Here is a 20,380-nt window from a genome sequence, read left to right as displayed (position 1 = left end):
GAGATTGCCCACCCCTGCTCTAAGCCTAACCCTATCAGACAGTGTTTTCTAAAGTGATTCATGGTCAGAATGTAAAACACATTGACATGTAGAGATTCATTCCAAACGGCTCTCATGCCTCTGAACATGCCGAGGATTTGTCACGTAGCGTCGGTGTGTTACGTGTTGGAACTTTCTGTACTGTTTTATTCACACAAACCCGAGCCAGATGTGCTCCGTGAGTAATACTGCATTGTACTTTAACCTCTTAACATCCACCAGGTCACCAGCAACACAACTAAGGTGAGGGTTAGAGTTATGTTTGGGTTTTGTTTTCTGAAAAACTACGACGAAGTCTCATCAAATCCTTTGGCATTGCAGTTTTTGTTTGTTTGTTTGTTAATAGCGTTTTCATTATTTTTAAATTGGAAAAATTGCATATATATCAACTTAGCCAATACCCAACGCCTGACTGTAGTTGAGCCGCTCGTAACCTGACTGATTTTAAAACGTTAACAATGCTCTTTTCCAGTGGGACATCGTTTATATTAGGCAAGTGGAATCCCTGGCAGCATTCTTGAATTAGAAATTTAACATCAAGGTAATTTAATTCAAAATGCATTCTTTCAGACAAAAAAGCTTCACTGTGGAAGGAAAGAAAGGAAAACCCAATATGGCAAAAGACATGACGGATATAAAAATGACGTCTGGCTCCAGAAAAATCTAAAACTTCAGTGTGTAACTACAACTACCACAAATAGTGGGGAACAAAGTAGTGCGCAACATGCACGGATCAGCCACAGCGTGAAAACCTAACGTTGGCTCTCTCAGTTAAAACCTGGGGTCTGTCACTGGGACGAGCAGCAGACATTTTGGTCCGTTTAGCTTCTGATCACATCCCATAAAAGCTCAGACTCGATCTGGATCTGAGCACTTTGGAGTTCAGCTCCACGTGTTGGGCTCTGTGGTGCTCTCGCTCTACTCCCGAGCCCTTGTTGTGGTGCAGTTTTTTTCGTCTTTCCTTTTTATTTATGCAAAAACAGATTTAGTGTGAAAAGCAACACCCAACGAAAGCTAAACATCGAATGACCAAACTCTTTCTACCAGCACAGTCTGAGTTTGCCTCTGTCAGCATCCACGTTGAAGTCTTCACCTATAAGTTGTGAATGTCACAAGTTTTTCTAGAGAGAAAATGTGATACTGATTATTTTGTTACCTCTTTCCTTGTGCAAAGGATAACACTGAGGACTATTTGATCTCTCGCCCTTAATATGCATCCTTTGGATGTAAGTCTGTGAGGAAAGGCTTCAAGCCTTAGATAAGCCTCTCTTCTGGGGGCACTTTGAGGACGCTGCCCATTTCCAGTCTGGCCCCAGCTACCTCCTGTGAGCTGGGGCTGTATGTGCCCTCTGATTGACGCTTCTTTCGTGCTGTCATGATGAGAAAAAACACCACCAGGATGGCCAGTAAGACACATAGAGTGGTCAAAGGAATGGCCACTGCCAACCATGGAACTCGCTCTGTTTGTTCCTCTTTCTGCAAGAGAACAGCACAGACCAGCTTAGTTTGAAGTGTGGATAAAGACTGAAGCACAATTTCAAGCACTGCTCTGGAAGTTTAATCATTTTCTCTTGTAGCTAAAGGAAACCTGACTCAAATAAAGGCATTTCAAACTGCAAACCCATTGAGCAGAACTAAGCACATTAACTTACAACTAGTTTTGGTGAATGGAGATGTGTGTCACTTACATTGCTATCGCAAAGCGTGCCAGTGTATCCTGACACACACACACACTGGAAGTGGTTGAGTCTGTCCAGACAGGTGGCACCATTGAGACAAGGGCTGGACTCACACTCATCTATTTCTGTCTCACACCTGAAACACATCAGCAAGGTTTTAGCACAATACTGACTGACAGAGCAGCAGCTCACATGTGCCCTTCTGACCTTTCTACTTAGATGTGGTTCAGATGTACTTTTAAAAGTACAGGGTGTGGAAGAGGAGTGTGTGCAGTGTCGTACTCCTACCTGTCTCCAGCATATCCTGGCTTGCAGGTACAGTTGCCCCCAGAGTCGCCTCCAATACAAACTCCTCCGTTAAGACACTCAGTGTTCGCATTGCATGCCACAGGAGGAAAACGCCATCTATTAGACACACAAACACATTTTCTCAAGGAGGTTTTCGACAGCAGAGCTTCAGCTAATGATTATTTTTAGTAGCTGAAGCTCATCAGCTCTTCCGGTTATTGGATATTTTGTTCCGTAAAACACAGGACTGGAAAAACAGACTGGAAGAACAAGTCTTTCAGAAGCTGGAACCATCAAATGTTTGGCATTTCTGTTTGTTTCAGATGACACTGGCAGATTATTCATGTTGATCACCTAGTTTACTAATTGTTAATTTTTTATAGAGTGTTTAATTCTAGTAAAAAATAATAGTTTTCAGGGCACATGTATATTGAAAAAAGGATAAAACACAACGTTAAATGGTAAGTGTTACCTGAAGCGAGCTTCAGTTATAACATGAGGCCAAATTTATGCAGCAAAGAGAAAAAAAAATCACACAGCTGTGGGTGAAAATGAAGAATAGCTGTGAAGAGAAGCAACTTCTTTACAGTTGACAGAGTCCAGGCGCAAAAAGGAATGTAAACGATGGCCAGCAGGGCAGAGCACTTACACTGATGGTAGCTAATTCTAGCTTGTGTGCTAATGCAATTGTTAGATAACAGATGTAGCAATGTACTGAATGGCTAATAAAAGCTGATTCATCAAAACATCTTGGGTTTATCTTGCTTGCCTTTACTTGATAGGTGCTTTAGACAGTAAGGTTCTAAAAAAAAAAGAAACAATGCCCGCTTTGTGCTACTTAAAGTACAGCGAGCTAGCTGCTTTACTATCTTAATATTTTCAGACATGAAATATTGGTTCATACATTAGACCAGCGGTTCCCAAAGTGGGGGGTGCAGAGCCATTGTGGGGGGGGGGGCTGCTTGGACAATGCTAGCATAATGGACACGTTATTGACGGGGTTCCCACAAAAACATGAGATTTTCTTGTAAAACAAAGGGGGGCCTAGCGAAAAAAGTTTGGGAACCACTGCATTATACAATAAATGCTATAACAAACAAAAGCAACTGACAAACCGATCTGAAATAAATCTCTGCATAACGTTCTGGCAGCCTGTAATCATCCTTTGAAAGAATAATTTTAAATTCTTTAAGAATGTAAATAAAAAAGTAACAACTGCAGGAGAAATTTCAATCTAGAACCAGGCAAAATTTTACCTGGTGCAGTTTTGCACATTTAACCCTGAGATGCACACGCGGGGTCGTTTTTGACCCCACGTGTTTTGATTCTTCAAAATCTTTAAAATGAAAAGTTGTAATATATTCATATTCCAGGTATTCTTCATAAAACATGTTTGGGACATGAGGCCATTTGCATTTGTATTTACTTTTTCATTATTTTTTAAAAATTGCAGTTCTTGTATCACTACCCCACTCTTCCACAAGTGGCGTCAAAAATGAGCCCAAGCAGTTCCTATGAAATCTTCTATGAGCTTTTAATTTTTAGCAACTCCGACCGTCCCACTTACACTTCTGATGTCTCACCACCCAGGTCATTTTTACACAGCAACATATACAGTATGTAAGTATTATCTCCATTTATGAACTTGTTTTTCATTGTACCGTCCATGTGTTTTTGGGAGTCCACTGCATAACCCATTGTAAAAGGAAACTATGTCAATTTGAAGATATTTGCCATTTCTTGCTCTTTGATGACAAGAGGACCAGAGCCAACCGACTGAAACAGACCACATGGCAGCTTCCTGCTACATATGGGACCTGTTCCTGATCAACTGCAGGTAGGAATTCATCCCCAGTGATTGTGTCACAGTGGATGAACAACTTGTGCCTTTCAGAGGTATGACCCAGCTTCTACAGTAAACCGAGTAAGCCCACCAAGTATGGCATAAAAATCTTCTGGGTTTGTGATGCACGCATCCCATATGCAATTGATGGGATTGTGTACCAAGGCAGACAACCAGGGGATGACACCCAGAAGAATCTGGGGGAAAACACTGACAGTCAGTTGTGCAGTGGATTCAGACACACAGGCCACAACATCACCACTGACAACTTCTTCACCATCTTGCAGAGCATCTCCTTGAGAAGGTTCTGACTATTGTGGAAACTTTGCGACAGAACAAGCCAGACATTCTTCCAGTCATGAAGGCTTCCAGGTCCAGAGATGTCCACAACGTACATCACTGATGCAACGGGAAGGTGTGGAGTGAAAAAAGAACGGCTGCAATCCAGCCACAGGAAAGAAGCACACAGGGCCAGCAGAAGAAGAAGAGGTGCCAGTTGTGTCCAAGAAACAAAGATCGCAAAGCCAATGATTGCTGTTTGAAATGCAATACCCCTGTGTGCAATGATCACAGCCAGAAGCAAGTAGTTTGTGACAGCTGCACGCAGTGAGAGGAGATAAGATGTTTTTGTTGTGTTATGGTCTCCGGACCTCTTTTCGTCCTCCAGACATAGGGACAAACATGTTTTGACACCTGATTGATTGACTGATTGTTCAGTGCTAAAATGTAAATGAAAAGTAAACCATGTATATGTCAAAAATGAAATTTCTCTTTTGTTTGAACAAAATATATAATCTTAATCAAAATGAGAGAAATGTCTTTAAATTATTGCAAAAGCGCTTTGATTTTGTGGAGGGGGGGGGGAGGTAGTGATACAAAAACTGCAATTTCTTAAAATTAATGAAAAAATAATTAAAAATGCAGTTTTATGAGGAATACCTGGAATAAGAGAATGTTACAACTCTTCATTTTAAAGATTTTGAAGAGAAACAACCCAGTTTATTGCAAAAACGCTTTGTTTTTATTTGGGGTCATTTTTGACCCCACTCATGGAAGAATGTGGGTATTGGTAGGTTGTGCATCCAAGGGTTAAAAGAATGCGCTGTAGAGAAGCTGAAGGCTATACTCACTGGCAACGCTTTCCAATGTAGCCAGGAGGACACGAACAGGTGTGAGTTTCCTGTGTTTCCACACAGTCTCCTCCATTCTCACACTTGAACTCCAGACAGTTATCCACCTCTGCCCCACAGTCTTTCCCTTTGTATCCAGGCTCACATTCACACTGGAAGTCTGCCAGGAGGTCTTTACATGTCCCGTAGACACAAGGCGTTGAAGAACACTCATTTATCTCTGTTTCACACAGCTCCCCCTCCCATCCAGGTGTGCAGCTGCAGTTAAACTCATTAAACTGGTCCTGACACACGCCCTGGTTGAGACAGGGCTGCGAATCACAAATAGGTGCACCTCGGCACCCAATGCTTGGCTCGTGGCCACCCACTCTGGTGAATCGGCTCATCTGAGGTGGATCTGCTACCTTTATGAGCGGTAGGTAGACCCCACCCAGCCTCACCTCTCCTAAACATCCTGTGTATTTTTCTGCCAGCCAGATTTTGGTGTCATTGAGAAAGTTGAGGTTGCCAGTTGTTCCAAAGCTGACACCAGCTCTCTGTCCATCTACGGTGAGGCGCCAGCGCGACTCTGACTGTGTTGGGTCAACCATGGTGAGCTGAATGTGATGCCATGCCCCATCAGCGATTGTCCTGTCGCTCGTGAAGGCCTGCAGCTCTGCACCATCCCCACTGTCCAGTTTGACCAGCAGGCTGGAGTTGAGCAGGCCCAGGCAGAAGACCTCGGTTGTGTTGACAGAACGCAGCAAGATCCCGTTCTCATCCCGTGTTCGTACGTTCATGGTGATGTTGGTTATGGAGCTCAGCAGGGAGCTTTGGGCAACGTACTGGAGAGAATTGTCCTGGAAAATGGCTTCAGTTAAACCTGTGAGGGGAAAACGTCATGAGAGTTACTGGCACTAACAAACAGGAATATTAGGAAACAATTTTTGAAAAAATAAATGCTGCTGGTTCAGAGACATCACGTTAATTTTCACCTCCACCAAGGAGGTCATTGTTTGATTTATCTGTTGGTCTTTCCTGAAGGATATGGATGAAAGTTTGATCAGAGTTGAGACTTCGCCCACCTTAGACGTCTTTTAGAGTCGAATCTTGACTCAGGAAGTATTGAATAACACTGTAAGACTGAAATAAGAAAACTTGGAAGACAGTGGCATCATGCTAAGAAAATAACTAATCCAGGCCCAGATATCCTTCTGGATCAAGGGACCTGCTTTATGCAGCAAGTCTTCTGTGGCAAACACTTTGTAAAAATGGGAGGAAAGAATTACTTTTGGAATTAGATGAGCACTAAAAATGATTCCTGCTAAGTGATTAAGTCTCAATCAGTCACACACACTCTTAAAGTGCTTTTATCTAACTTTCACAGACTCGGGGTTCAAGTATTTTGTCCAAAGAGACTTGGACACATGGACTGGAGGATCCGGGGATCAATCCACTGACCTTCTGACTGATGTACCATCTGCTCTACCTAGTCTATCATATTTGATACATCAGATTTTTAGTCTTCTACATCAGCAGTGGGATTTCTTGCTTTCCCTCCAAAAAACCTAAATAAATTGCAAAATTCATTTTTAAGCACAAAATTGCAAAAAAGAACCAGAAATATCAAAGATTATATAAATTCATATCCAGATTATTTTGATTTTTTAAAGAGCTAAATGATTATCTGTAGCACCAACAAAGTAAAGAGTAACACTTGATAACTAAACAATATAGTTCTGTAGAACCATTGTCATGTTGCTCTCTGTGCCACTTCAGTGCTGCTACACAGTAAAAGCCATCTTTCAGGTCCAGACCTACAGTGCGACAGATTGGGTGTGATACAACCATTCCAACCTGCACCTCTGGCTAACCAGCATGCCTGTCGCCATGACCTAGCAAAGAAGCGCCTGAAAAGTGTTTCAGTGAGGCCTTCTAGCTATCCGCTGGGCTCTCTTTGTGTAATGACTCGAAAAATATCTGGCTGTCACTCGAGACACTATTTTGAGGGAATTGAGCCAACCCCATTCAGTGTTTTGGACCCATCGAAAAGGTCTTGGCAGATTTGGGAGGCTATGCCTAACCGTTATCATGGTGCATGGTAAGTGATATGTTTAAAAGTTGGGTAGGACGTTCTGTGACAAACCACTGGTTTGTATTTATGGGAGGGGGTGTTACGGCCCTAGCTGGGCCTCCTGAAACTGCCCTTGTGTGGGCGTGGTGTTTTTCTCCGCCTCCTCCTCTCTTGCCACGCCTACCCCCTCTGTTTCTCTCACTCTCCTCTCTCCCCAGGACACAGCTGCTCTTAGTTAGCCTCGTTTGCCACCTGAATCCAGTCAGCAATCACCTCTGAGGCTATTTAAGCTGGGGATGAGCTGTGAGCAGCGTGGTTTTTTCTCTGGTGTTCTCACATTGGGTGTCGAAGTTGTTGGGAGAGAGCCTATAGTGTGGAAGCAGTGTAGGCTTGTGGGCCTCGGCAGCAGTAAAGCTAGCTGCTGCTAGTGACAGGGTGAGCTTGTGGGCCCCTGGAAGTGCCTCCTCGTGGTGTGTTTTTGTTTGGTTGTTGTGTTCTTTGTTGTTGCAACCTTTTTTCCTTTTTCCAAGTGTTATTGGTAAAACGGCGTTGCCGGCTCTTTATGTTAAGATTATCTAAAATAAAGACTATTTTATTTATGTCTGCTTTCCTTTCATTCTGTTCTGGACTCATTTGTTACTGGTCCCCTCACTCGCATGCCTAGACCCCTTCGGGGGGAACGTAACAAAGCCATAAAAACTACTTCAATGTGATGCAACATTATGTTTATGCACCTGCTACAGAGCTGTTAAGGTCACCGAGTCTCTCTGTCAATCTCATGAGACGTCCTCCTAAAAATCTAATGTTAAAAACTTTAATACAAGATTCCTGATTTAAAAGAAAAAGAGCAGAAACAAATAAACCTGAATCTCTCTGGTTTGAAAAAACACAGTGCCAATCACTGCTCAGGGATTACTCACACTCATAACCATCCTGCAGCTCCATGCAGCGCACTCCCTCGGGGCAGGGCTTTTCGACGCACCACAAGCGAGTCTCGCATAGCTGACCCCGGTAGTTGGTGGAGCAGTTGCATCTGAAGTCATTCCAGGTTACCTGACACTGTCCACCATTGAAACACGGTTCATCCTGTACACAGACAAACACAGATGGATGGATTAGACCATCGCTTGTAAAATCTCTCACCTGATGCGACCGCATAGGTTAAGGCTACTAAGAGGATTGAGCGCTAACTTACAGATCAGCAGGATTCTCAACCAGATGAATGATAATAGGGTTATCACAACCAAGCTATTAGACAGTCCTGCAATTGCCATGAGATACAAGAGCCATATATTTTCCCATAAATCAACTTTGCAGCGTATATTAATCTCTCTCATTTCATTTTCATTTTGTCTGTAGTCAAATAGAAATGTTTCCAAACAGGAAACCTCACTGTGAGGGGACTGTACTTACCAATCCATCACCATAATAAATGATTATAAATAAAACTGTAAATCATGAGAAATTAAACAGGGATGCACCGCATCCTTTACCTTGCACGTATCATCACTTTGGCATCCTGGCAGCAGGTTATCCTCAGTGCTTGCCTGGTAAACCTCCATCCCCTCTGGATAACCTTCAGCAACCAGATGCTTGTGATCCAGTCGAATGTCCTGCAGACAGCCCTTGAAGTTTCCACCCCAGGCATTCGTGCTCTTGCCTGCAGGGAGCCCTCCAACATATGCCACATCCCCGGCTTCTACACTCACATTTCCTAAGGCACGATTATTGCCCGCTTTGGGAAAAACCACATGGCCACAATGTACCTTTACAATCACCAAATTATTTTTCCCATCAGTAACTGATCTCGCTTCTGAGAGAAGCGTGGTGTGAGGACTGTAGAGAGCAACAGTGCCTTCTTTCAGGTAGATAGTCAGGTAGGCGTCTCCTTCTCGATGGAACTGCAGGAGCATGCCACTGTGTTTGAGAGAGCGCATAAAAAACGAAACGGTGAAGTTGTCACCGTGAGTTCCTGATATGTTGAACATAGAATAGCTGGTGCTGTTTTCATGTCCAAAGGTCCAGGAAGGGTACTCTGAAGTAGGGGGAAGAAGGACAGAGCTTTAGTATTTTGTCTCATGAACTATTAGATTTTATTATATTTATTATGCAAATGTGTTAGTTTTTATTTTCATATTAAGATTTTAAGTACTAAACAAATGACGAGCACTGTGACATGTATGAATCAGGCTGACTGCAGAGGTTGGTTAGTGAGCTCTTCAGTAGCATCAGTAGCATTTACTATTACATTCTTTCTTTATGATATTATAATTTCATTATGATTATTTGTGTGATATATCATATAAGATCCTCGAGCAAACAGTAATTTCTTTTACTCAAAAACTAAATGTAATTGGCTAAATTAGTTTAAATTAATGCCAAGTTGTGCAGAAACCACAACTGCACTCTAAGGTCAAATAAAAAGGTGTTACTCAGTTTTTAACTGATGCATTTTGGGTCATTTTCTGCTTTTTTATTACTTTACTTTTATTACTTTTTCTATTATTTTATTACTTTACATTCTGTACTCAGTATTTTTGAAACAATTTCATTCAATTTTCTTTTATTTCTTTAGTGTAATTTTACAACAACAACAATCCCCTCAAACAGAACCTACTTTGAACAATGAGAAACCATTTTCAAGACTTTTTCCCTCTTGCAATTCTAGTTTTGGTGGAAATTACTCTTAGCTGGTAAGAGGTGATTTTGCTTAATATAACCCTGGAGTCACTTTTCAGTGCTTCTGGTTTGACTGGAATATCTGCTTCTTATAACATATGGCTGTTGACGCAGATGCAGCTAGCATTAAAGCATTAAAGCTGTTACTTGTAACCTCTTAACATGCACTAGATCAAACCATGTTTACAGATGGTGTTGTGTTAAGGTTGCATTTTAAGAAGATGTAACATTTGAATCAAGTCTCTTTTTGTGACCTCGCAGTTCATAGTTATAACCAACAGGTAAAATTTCCAAATAAAGGGAGAGCTGTGACTCTAACCATAACTAGGACACCTGGGATTTTGTGTGTTGAGTTACTAAACCTAAGAAGTTTTTCCCTGTTCTGTTAATTTGTCCAGAAAACCCTTTTTTTCAGTCGAAGCAGAGGTGAGATGTTTACTCCTACCTTTTCCACAGTTTTCTCCATAGTACGGTCGATGGCACTGACAGCTGGCACCGACCCACATATCCACACACTGTCCACGCTGCATGCATGGGTCCTCACCACACCAGTCTGGTTTGGTACATCCCAGTTCCAAGCCCGAATTCTCCTCCCTGATGAGATCTTGAGGCAGCAGCAGCTTATAGTCAACTTGAAAGTCTTCCATGCAGCCGATGAATGCCTTTCCACTGGACAAGTTGCCCACATATTTCTGTGGTGCCCCTCCTATATACAGCTGTTGGAAGGAGCTGGATTGGAGGAAGATCAGATGGTTTCGACCCTCGTTCTTTACTTGGCATCCTTCCTCACAGCCGGGTCCTTTTACAGCCAGAACCAATCTCTCATCCATGGTCACGGTTACCGTGTGCCATTCTCCATCATTGACTGGGCCTGGGTAATTGGCCCACAGTAGCTTCCCTGATTTTACCTTTGCTTGGAGGGAGCCTTTGACAAGCTCGAGAGAGACAAAGTTCTCCACGGTGCCCCGGTAGTAGAGCACCATGTCAGGAAGAGTACTCCTGAATCGAAGCTGCATGTGTAGAACATTTGGCTTCGTCTTGTTCTTGAAAACAGGCAACTGCATATGGACGTAACCCTCTGAGTTGAAGGAGAAGGTGGTGGAGGTATTGCAGTGATCTCCTGTCCAGCCAGCAGGACACACACAGGTGTAGCCGTGCTCACCATTCTTGATCAAAACAGGGACGCAGCCAGCTCCGTGCTGGCACTGGTGCTGCCGGCAGCCGACGAGCCTGACGTCGCAGTCTGGCCCCCCCCAGGGCTCATGGACGGGCTCCAGCACAGGGCAGTGACACCTGTAGGAATTGGCAGCATCTTCGCAGGTGGCGCCGTTCTTGCAAGGATTACTGTCACACTCGTTGATGTCTACCTCACAGTGTACACCTGCACGAGGAGACACTGACATTTAGTGTCACTGCAACTTACTCCAGCAACACTCGTCCAACTTTGCCATGCTAAAATACATTCACATGGATCATATTTTCACTACAACATCTCTTAGATATCAAGTCAGTGAAGCACACGTGTAGATGAAGACAAGGGATGAGCTTTCTGCGATTAACAGATGAGGAAATGACCTGAGGAAATAGCTGTTAATTTCACAATTAGACAACAATAGGATCTTCAGTCTCCCTAACACAATTAACTTAGTGACTGTCTTGTTGACTGCACCAACTGAACCTTTAAATATTGCATTTGTTAGCTGTGTATGACACACCCTGTGTGTGATCGGTGGTCAGCGCTTGTCAAACTCTGTTCAACGTTAACTCTCAACAGCAGCAGTCAACTTGCATTAACCTAGTCCTCTGAAACACTCTAAACCCGAGGTGTCCTAAAGCTGCTCCTTCAGGCTGCCAATGCGCCACTCTCATAAAAACCTTGCAACTCTATGCAAATCTCTTCTATGCAATCAAAGAGTGCTGCATCATACCTGTTACCCACCAGGGCCCACAGCAGCAGCACAGCAGCAGCACCAGCCTCTTTTCTTCCATGACCCACTGAGACACTGGACGACACACAGCTCACACTGGATGAGTGAAGTGACATAACCAAGTCCTTTCTCTCTCTAACATACGCACACACATAAACCAGAGGTGCCTCCTCTTCTCTACTCTGTACCAGGCAGACAGGCAGAAGTGATTACACCAGCCCTGCCCACCTTTCCTTCTGCCTTTTTTCTCCCTCCTCCATCAGTCTGTGAATTCCTCCCTCCCTTCTTCCTCCTCCTTCTTCCTCACTCACACCCTATACTCCTACTCCTATCTGCAGCTCAGTCCTATCAAAGCGATTAGCTCCCAGCCTCCAGCTGGCTCCTGTCAGTGTATGACAACAGGAATGCTGAGCTGCAGTCCCCTCCTTGCTCCATGAGCTGGTTTGTAGTTACTCACCAGTGCCAAGTACTTCCTGGAAAGAGCCAGCAGGAGGTGCTGCATGTTCAGTGTTTAAGGTGTGTGGGCCAGGTTTGAAAAGCACCGGACTATATAATAATATATACAATATATGTCTATATTTCATTTTGTTTAGACCCTCTGCTCTTGTATGAATTAAATCCACAGCGAAATCATTAGTAGCAATGAACTGCACGTGCTTCTGACTGAAAGCTGGATTGATGACACTCACAGCATAATGAAGAGCTGATCGAATAATCACCCGCTGCAGTCACTATAGTTTTGAACACTGCACCAGTAAAAACAGGAGCGGTGGTCAAATTACTGTGATATGTAAAAATTATTTTATTTGTACATTTTTGTCATGTAACAGATATTTGATTTTTACATTTCTAAGCTTTATTAAATATATAAAAATGTCTCTATGTCAACATTTTCTCCTATAATTGCTAAAGATTTGGAAAAAATGATTCATCAGTTAGTCCTGCACCTCTTAACTTGCAACAAAGAACATATGCATGTAGCACGTTTCTACCTAAGCACTCTAAGAGCTTTATACATGTCCTATTCATCCATGTAAGTGCTTTCTAGCCAACATTCACACTCCAATGAACACATCAGGAGCAACTTGGAGTTCAGTATCTTGCCCAAGGAGATCCAATTAGCAGACGCCCTGCTCTACCTTCTGAACCACAGCCAGCCAGGATACTGTCTGAGATACCAGGGGCTTTGACAAAATAGCAGTACTTGACATGCTGGGAACAAGTATAGGATGGACCATTATTTCAGCCACAGTCATTTTCAACCACTACAAAAATAAGAAGTCCTTCAACAGATGATCTAGCATCCCAGTTCAAAAGAAGGAAGAGTCTAAATTCAGGGAAGAACCAAAAGAACATTAAGTGTTGCAAGAAGCATGAAAAACCCGGCACACCAAGGAAAAGTATACGCATAACATGTTTGATATAATCTTCAGATTCTACAAAATAAGAGTTTCCTTGTGCATCATTGTGCTGTTCTAAGTACACCTGCTCCTGGATATAGTGCAGGATGGAAGACACATGACATATGTATCATTTGGATAAGGTCCTTGTTTATTGTCCTTTATTCATTGGACTTTAATTAGGCTACTAAGCAGCTTTGCTGTAATCCCCCCCCCTCCTGACAAGTTTCTTAGGAGACCCACATTTAATGCCTGACATATGGCACCTTCTATTGGCTCTGTTGTTTTCAGCTATGCTTCTCTATATCATGTGCGCTCTCATCCACTCCTTTCCTCTACTGTCATCATTTTGTTAGCAAATACGCTCTGATTTTCTTGATGAGAGCCTTCGGCTGAACTCATCACTTCCAGAACAGATTTCTGGGCTTCCAGATTAGTGATGTGGGTCAGTTTGTTTTCAGTAGTTTGGAAGCACTTTTGTTTGGCATAGCAGGTTCTTAGGTAATCCATCTACACTGACTCCTAATGAAAATGTTCAATTTGAACTGTTTAGTTCAAATTGTCACACAAACGAGGACCTTGAGGTAAAAAAAACAGAAATATTTAAAAGGAAATAAAGAGTTTTTTAAAGAGATACTGTCGTTTCTGCTCCAGCTGACGGTGATTTTTTAGTGCAGGCAAGGCTCAGCACACACTTCACCACTGTGACACCAGATCAGGCTACATCACTGATTCTATATCATCTGTCCTGGTAGATTATATAACAGCCTCTACTTTGTGACACTGAAGGAAGAGAACTTGTTAGGGGGTAAAATTAAATAGCTGATAAGAGGTGTCTCCTACCTGTAAAGCCATCTGGACAGACACACTGATAAGAGTTGACGAGGTCCTGGCAGCTTCCTCCATGCTGACATGGAGCAGACTCACACTCGTCCACATTAACAGAGCAGTCGTCTCCTGCAAGAGGATTATATCAGTGATATTTATATCCACGTCACCTTCACATCAACGAGGCACATGCAGAGAAACTCAAGTGGTTTTTGTCTGGTTTACCAATGAATCCTGGCAGACAATGACAGATGAAGCCGGCGGCCACATCATAACTGAAGTCAGCAGTGCTGAGTTCAGGAAGCTTTCTGTAGTTCACGACATCTGAGCGTTGAAAACACTTTCCCCCATTGTGACAGGGATGCTGCTCACACTCATCTATATCCACCTGGCAGTCGTCTCCCTCGTAACCTGCTTGCACATAAACACAAATACATTATATACTTATTCTTATAATAATACTCAGTCTGTCAACATACTTACATGGTGGTAAGAACATCATGCTATATTGCCTCAGTCCTACAATAACTACAAAATAAGAAATATTCAAATATTAAATATATTAAAAAATACTTTCTGAGGAGGATCAAATGTAACCAAAATAAACATTTTACTGAAATATTCAAGCCCCCCTTTTCTAAAGCAGTTTCTTTAGTTACTCCCCAGAACTACTGTTTCTTTCTTTAGCAGGACATCGTTTCCACTTTAACCTCCTTCCATTAGATTGATTGTTTCTGAGCAATCAAAGCAGAAAACGGCGCCAGCATGTCAGTGTTTTAGTGTGCTGAGCAATGCAAAGTTAGAACTAATCTCTGAATTTGTTGTTCAGAAGCTGATGTGATGCTTCCAACACAACAGCATGTTTACCGTTCGTTGGATAGTTTGACCTTCAAACGATGGGGGCACAGTTTTTTTTAATAATTCATGTGATTTTTAAAAGTCTTTAAATTAGTGTAAATAATCAGACTCCGGGACACCTGCTAAACACAGCTTAGCTTTTCTCATCTTCAGCCTGCGTCTGCATCTTTGTACGTCCTCCTACATTAAAGAATGTCCCTGCTTTTGAATGGTGGCTCTGCTCTTTATGCCCTCAGACTCAAGAGTCCTTAACTGCTTTGTTCAGTGTGATTCATGCATGGGAAACCCCGCAGCTTTTCTTTTTTTCACTTTTTAGCATTTTTGGTGAGTAGTTATATAACACAAGCCCTAAACCATGGTGAGAGGTGGTTTAGACTTGAACCACAGCGTACCTGGCCAACACAGGCACTTGTACTGATTGGTCCCCTCCAAACACGTGGCTCCGTTCTGGCAGGGGTCAGAAGCACATTCAGGAATATCCTCTTCACAGTAGTCGCCCACAAAGCCTGTCCCCTCACAGTCACAGACATAACTAGAAGAGACAAGATAGGCAGTCTTAGACTGATTGAGCATGTCTATCATACTACACATTAGATTACTGTTGCACTGTTGTAGCTGGTTGACATAGAGTGCATTTTAACCTCCTGCTGTCTGTGTGTGGCATCACATTTTGGGGTGTTTAGACCAAAATACATTTTGCTCTACAAGGGCCTGATATCCACTTACAAGGACTTTACACTGCCACTGTTCGATCCAAGTTTAAAACCAATGTCCTCAAATCTGGATCTGATTTTTCTCAGAAACAAAAACCAGGTTAAGAAAAATGTTGTAATTCTTTGTTTTTACATTCATCAGGTTCCAATCAACCCAAAAAACAAAGAGAAATTAAAGATGCTGCCATGGAAGAGTTTGGGTCTTAGGAGGTTAAGATGAAAACTTCCACTGGGCTCCAAGTATCTTGTTATCTCCGCTTGACCTCAACATTGTACACAAAACACAAATATCAGTGAAATTGTAAAAGATTTAATTTTTAAAAGTGCATCCTCACATGTGACCAGCTGAAACAATGAAATGTTATGTTTTGATTTATTTTTTTTTTTTTTTTTTTACAAAAAATATACAAATGGAAACAATGTTTTGTTGTGTAATTCATAATAATTCTACTTGAATAATACTACAAATGCAGACAGATCAAAGAGTTTTAGTATCAAAGCCACTGACGTGATTTCTTATAAATCCGCTTTTTTCAGCTGTAAGAAAATTCCTTTTTTTATTACACTGACAAAATAATGGTTGCAGCTGTAAACAAATAATAAACATGTACTTGTGATGCTAAATGCAACTTAAGTACAGGCCAGTAAAGCAGCTTCTCATCAAAAAATCAATTAATTCAAATAATGATTTTTCTACGATTTTGTTTCTAAATGATGTTTACTCATTTGATTCTGACTCAGTGTAAGATTTGCATACTGATGCTTATAATGTGAAACTACTACATCCTTTATCTTCTGTTAAATGCTGTTAAAATACATTTTACTGTCCCAGGCATTCACAGCACCTACAGCTGTGTGAGGACTATGACCGTGACAGACAGTAAGAGGATTCATTCCTGTCCTTGATCAACTTTAATGTCTGCCGTGCAGTCCTGGGCAGACACAACACAGCCTGGCACAGTGCACCTGTATGTTAGTGTACACTAGTCTCTTCCTAACACCGATTATCTTCTGTTTTTCAGTCCACCTGACTGTTAAATATTCTGCTCATTACCTTTATCCTGCTAAATTATAAGGTTTGATTACAGTGATTATGAGGATTATGAGGATTATGAGTCGTGTTGTTGCACTGATGAATTCCTTCTATTTGATGTACTACTACTTATATGTACTACATGATTGTACTACACAGGTTTTTATCTTCAGACACAGGTGATGCATTTCAACAGTACAAAATGCTGTCAGTTTGAAAAACAACGAATAATTATTTCACTACATATCAAAACAGTTTGATTTGCTAAAGTTTTACTTTGGTTTTTATCTTTTGATGCTTTGAATCTGTTGTATTTCCTTCTTCAAACAGCTCGTTTGCACAGTAAACTATGAGGGTTACATTTTTTACATGTAGAAAGATTTGGCATGTCAGGGACACCCCCACCCCCGACTCTAATCATTCAATTCTAGCATGAAGATATGGTTCAAGTTTAAGTTTAGGGAAACAGCCTCGTATGGAGAATATATTTATAGGTCTTATAAAGTTTGTATCTGTCTTGTGTGAAACTTGTATGAAAATCAAGATCCCTTGAAAAATGATATAAATAAAACTTGTATATGGATACTTACTAAAACAATATATGGAAGTAATGAGAAAGTGGCCACTTTCATGAGTGAATCATATCAGCCTTACATGAGTCACTATATGAAGAAGGCCACATCTGATGCAAGTCTTTTAAAAGTTTATTCTATTTCTTTTCCATATGGGGCACATTAATGACATCCAGGGTATATTCAGTATATTGAAAGAAATACTACCTGTTCACACCGTCTATGCATTTTCCTGTATTTAGACAGGGCCAGCTGGCACATTCATCAATGTCGACTTCGCAGTCTTGCCCCTGGAACCCAGCCACGCACTCACACGAGTACATGGCAACATGATCTCGGCAGGTGGCGCCATTTTGACAGGGACGAACCTCACACTCATCGATCTCCACCTCGCAGTTAATCCCTGCAGAGGACACAGCCGGGATGGCAGAAGGCCAGCGCATGAGATTTGGCGATGCATTGTCATATATGTCCACAATGATCACATTTCACATTTGAAATAATCAGATGTAGGATTAGCAGTTTGAGGACAGACAGCTATCTCGGGGTTACTCACTGGAATTATTTTGCAGAGTTTCAAGAGATCATCTTTAGCTGCCACTGTCATGTGGTACAAACTACATTAAACTAAACAATGCCAGCTACCTGATTCACACTGTGTCACACTGTGATATACACAATGTTCTCTTTACATCATATTCCAAAATATACCCTCCCGATTAAGCTCTTTTTAGCTCTGCAGTCTCAAAACTGCAGCTGCCTGTACCACTGCCTCGTATTTCTACCAGCCCAGCATCCTTTTGTGGGTTACTGAGGAATGTTTACGCATGACTTACCAATTTTAAATATAACTTATTTTTGTTGAGCGATATGCTTGGAGCAAATCAATAATCTGAAACCTGAGAATTTCCTGTTGTCCACATCAACTTGTTCTCCCATCTGACACAATGATTAAACAGTACCTGCTCTATGTTACACCTACATGTTTGCTGGGAGTGACAAAGGTTATTTAAAGAGGTATGAATTACAGACTATACACTGCTACTGTTAAATTAAATCTTATTGGACTTATTTGGGAAAGTATTCTAAACCTAGAACAGCCAGTTAAAGCTGTAAATTTAAAATATGTTGATATGAAGCTCGGTTCCTTACAGTTCCTGGACTATGCTGCTCTGCCTGTCGTAAACACGACCTGCTTCAAATACCTGCTCACCTTTATAGCCTGGAGCACAGTCACACCTGTAGTGATCTACCTCATCCCAACACGTGCCATTATTCTGACAGGGTCGGGAGGCACACTCGTCGATGTCCAAATGACAGCGGGAGCCTTGAAATCCTGGCACACAGAAACACTGGTATGCATTCACTCCATCTTTACAGATGGCTCCATTCTGGCAGGGCTCCGACTGGCACTCGTCTACGTTCTCCTCACAGTTTGTCCCCTGGTATCCTGCAGCACACTGGCACAGGTGCCCAGTGTCAGGGATGTCCGTACAGGTGCCACCGTTCTGGCATGTTTCCTCTGAACATTTGGTCACATTATCCTGGCAGTGCTCACCACCAAAACCAATTGGACAGTGGCAAGAATAGCCATTGACTCCATCGACACAGTAGGACTTATTACCCTGGCAGGGGTTACTCTGACATTCATCAACACCCTGGGTGCAATTGAGCCCTGCGAAACCACCCGGGCAGAGGCAGCTGTACTTGCCAGTTCCAGGTTTGCTTGTGCAATTGCTGCAAGTTGCATCGATGCAGGCATCATACAGGTCCTCACAGTTTTTACCTGTGTACCACACTGGTTCTTTGGGGCAAAGGCACACGTAGTCGCCAAAGTGGTCAAAACAAGAGCCGCCGTTGTTGCAAGGAGACGATAAGCACACATCTTCTGCTGCTGTGCACAGCAGGCCTGGAAATGAAAGACAAACTTCCTGTTAAGAACACATAAAATCATGTTTCTTTACTGTCACTTTGTGATAGAGGTTTCTTCACTAACTCAGCTCTTAGAAGGGCTGTTTAGTCCAATTTGCAAACATATAAAGTCTCTGTTAGCGTTGCACGTCGTGGCGTTAGTGTTTGTCCCAGCTCATCACTTTAACCCAAACGGCAACATTTACCATCCTCAGTAGTTTTAGTAACTAAACCAAAGTGAGACAAACGAAGCCAAGCGATGAGTGAAGCAGCTCGTTTCACAGTGTTGTGATTTATTGAGGCCCCTGTTATATTAACACAGTCTTTAAAGCACGTATTATAAACACTAGTCAACATAATGGATGTCCACACTACGCAGCATTTAGTAACCATTTTGAAACTTTACAAAAACTATAAAGATATTGTTCACATATATTTCTAACAATTAGTAAAAATGAATAGTAGTTTATTTATGTATTTTTTGTGTGTAATTTCATTTATTTGAATTTATCTGATAAAACTATAGATAATTATGATAAATACCACATGGATCATTTACTGGAGCATGGAAATGTTTGTCAGGTTAACTGATCTTTCTACATTTTCCGCAGGTGTAGCTGCAGGAAGGATTCACCTTTGAGGTGCAAATGAGACTCACCCCGTCTCCAAATGTACGAAGCATCCTGCAGAGATGTTCATTTAACCTCAGCCTGTATACGCAATGACAAGAACAAATGTGGGCACTGCAAATGACCCGAGAAGTCATTTTATATGTTGAACCTTGCATTATAATAGGCTCTTCCAAAGTTCCGGTCTAGCTGTAAAATTACTCTTTATCACCCCTAAAGCAGAAGAAACACCTGTATGTCAAGAAAGCCCGTTGTGACACCTCCCTCTCCTTCCTCCCCAACAAAGTGTTGGATTTTCACTACTGACATCTACACTCACAAATTTATGGAATTACTGTAAGATGTTTTGAATAAAACCACCCCAATAAAATGGCAGCCACTGTGTCCCACTGCTAACAACCTCCCAGTAACAATCTGTTTATATCTTCCCTGCAACACCTACAGTCCTCATTTCCCACTGTATCCACTTTAACACCCCCAGTTCCTCTCACATGCATTTGCTATCACCTTCTTTATCTGCTCTTACTTCCTCCTCACATGAGTGTCTCACATCTCCATGCACCACCTTTCTGCTTTCCAAGCCTGAGAAGTGCTGCATTGTTTGTTTCCTCTGTTTTAATTTCATAGTTGATAATAAGCCCCAGCATGCTCACTTATGACCAATAATCACACTTATGATGACTGGAAACAGGAGGAAAGAGAATGAGACTGAAGATTAATGGCTGTAGTGAAGGAGTCGACCGAATACAACGCTGAGGCCGATAATCCAACGTGGAGACTCTTAAAAAACAAAGAAT

General features: G+C 42.0%; 1 protein-coding gene across 1 annotated transcript in view; it reads right to left on the bottom strand.

Moving 5' to 3' along the window:
• Positions 1-19: 19 nt before the first annotated feature.
• Positions 20-20,380, bottom strand: part of LOC102200958 (crumbs cell polarity complex component 2) — a 28,741-nt gene continuing 8,380 nt past the window's right edge. Inside the window, exons 2-13 of the mRNA XM_005733604.1 lie at positions 18,257-18,952; positions 17,251-17,446; positions 15,118-15,257; positions 14,093-14,278; positions 13,883-13,996; positions 10,157-11,092; positions 8,526-9,067; positions 7,953-8,118; positions 4,980-5,841; positions 2,007-2,123; positions 1,728-1,854; positions 20-1,515 (exon numbers count right to left, since the gene is read on the bottom strand). Coding sequence (XP_005733661.1) covers positions 1,294-1,515; positions 1,728-1,854; positions 2,007-2,123; positions 4,980-5,841; positions 7,953-8,118; positions 8,526-9,067; positions 10,157-11,092; positions 13,883-13,996; positions 14,093-14,278; positions 15,118-15,257; positions 17,251-17,446; positions 18,257-18,952 — 4,304 coding nt within the window. The 3' untranslated portion in view covers positions 20-1,293. The remainder of the gene's footprint in view (positions 1,516-1,727; positions 1,855-2,006; positions 2,124-4,979; positions 5,842-7,952; positions 8,119-8,525; positions 9,068-10,156; positions 11,093-13,882; positions 13,997-14,092; positions 14,279-15,117; positions 15,258-17,250; positions 17,447-18,256; positions 18,953-20,380) is intronic.

Source organism: Pundamilia nyererei, unplaced genomic scaffold, assembly GCF_000239375.1.
Source record: "Pundamilia nyererei isolate P.nyererei 1_Seehausen unplaced genomic scaffold, PunNye1.0 scaffold00053, whole genome shotgun sequence".
Taxonomy (NCBI): Eukaryota; Metazoa; Chordata; class Actinopteri; order Cichliformes; family Cichlidae; genus Pundamilia; species Pundamilia nyererei.
This window is presented reverse-complemented; position numbering and strand designations above follow the sequence as displayed.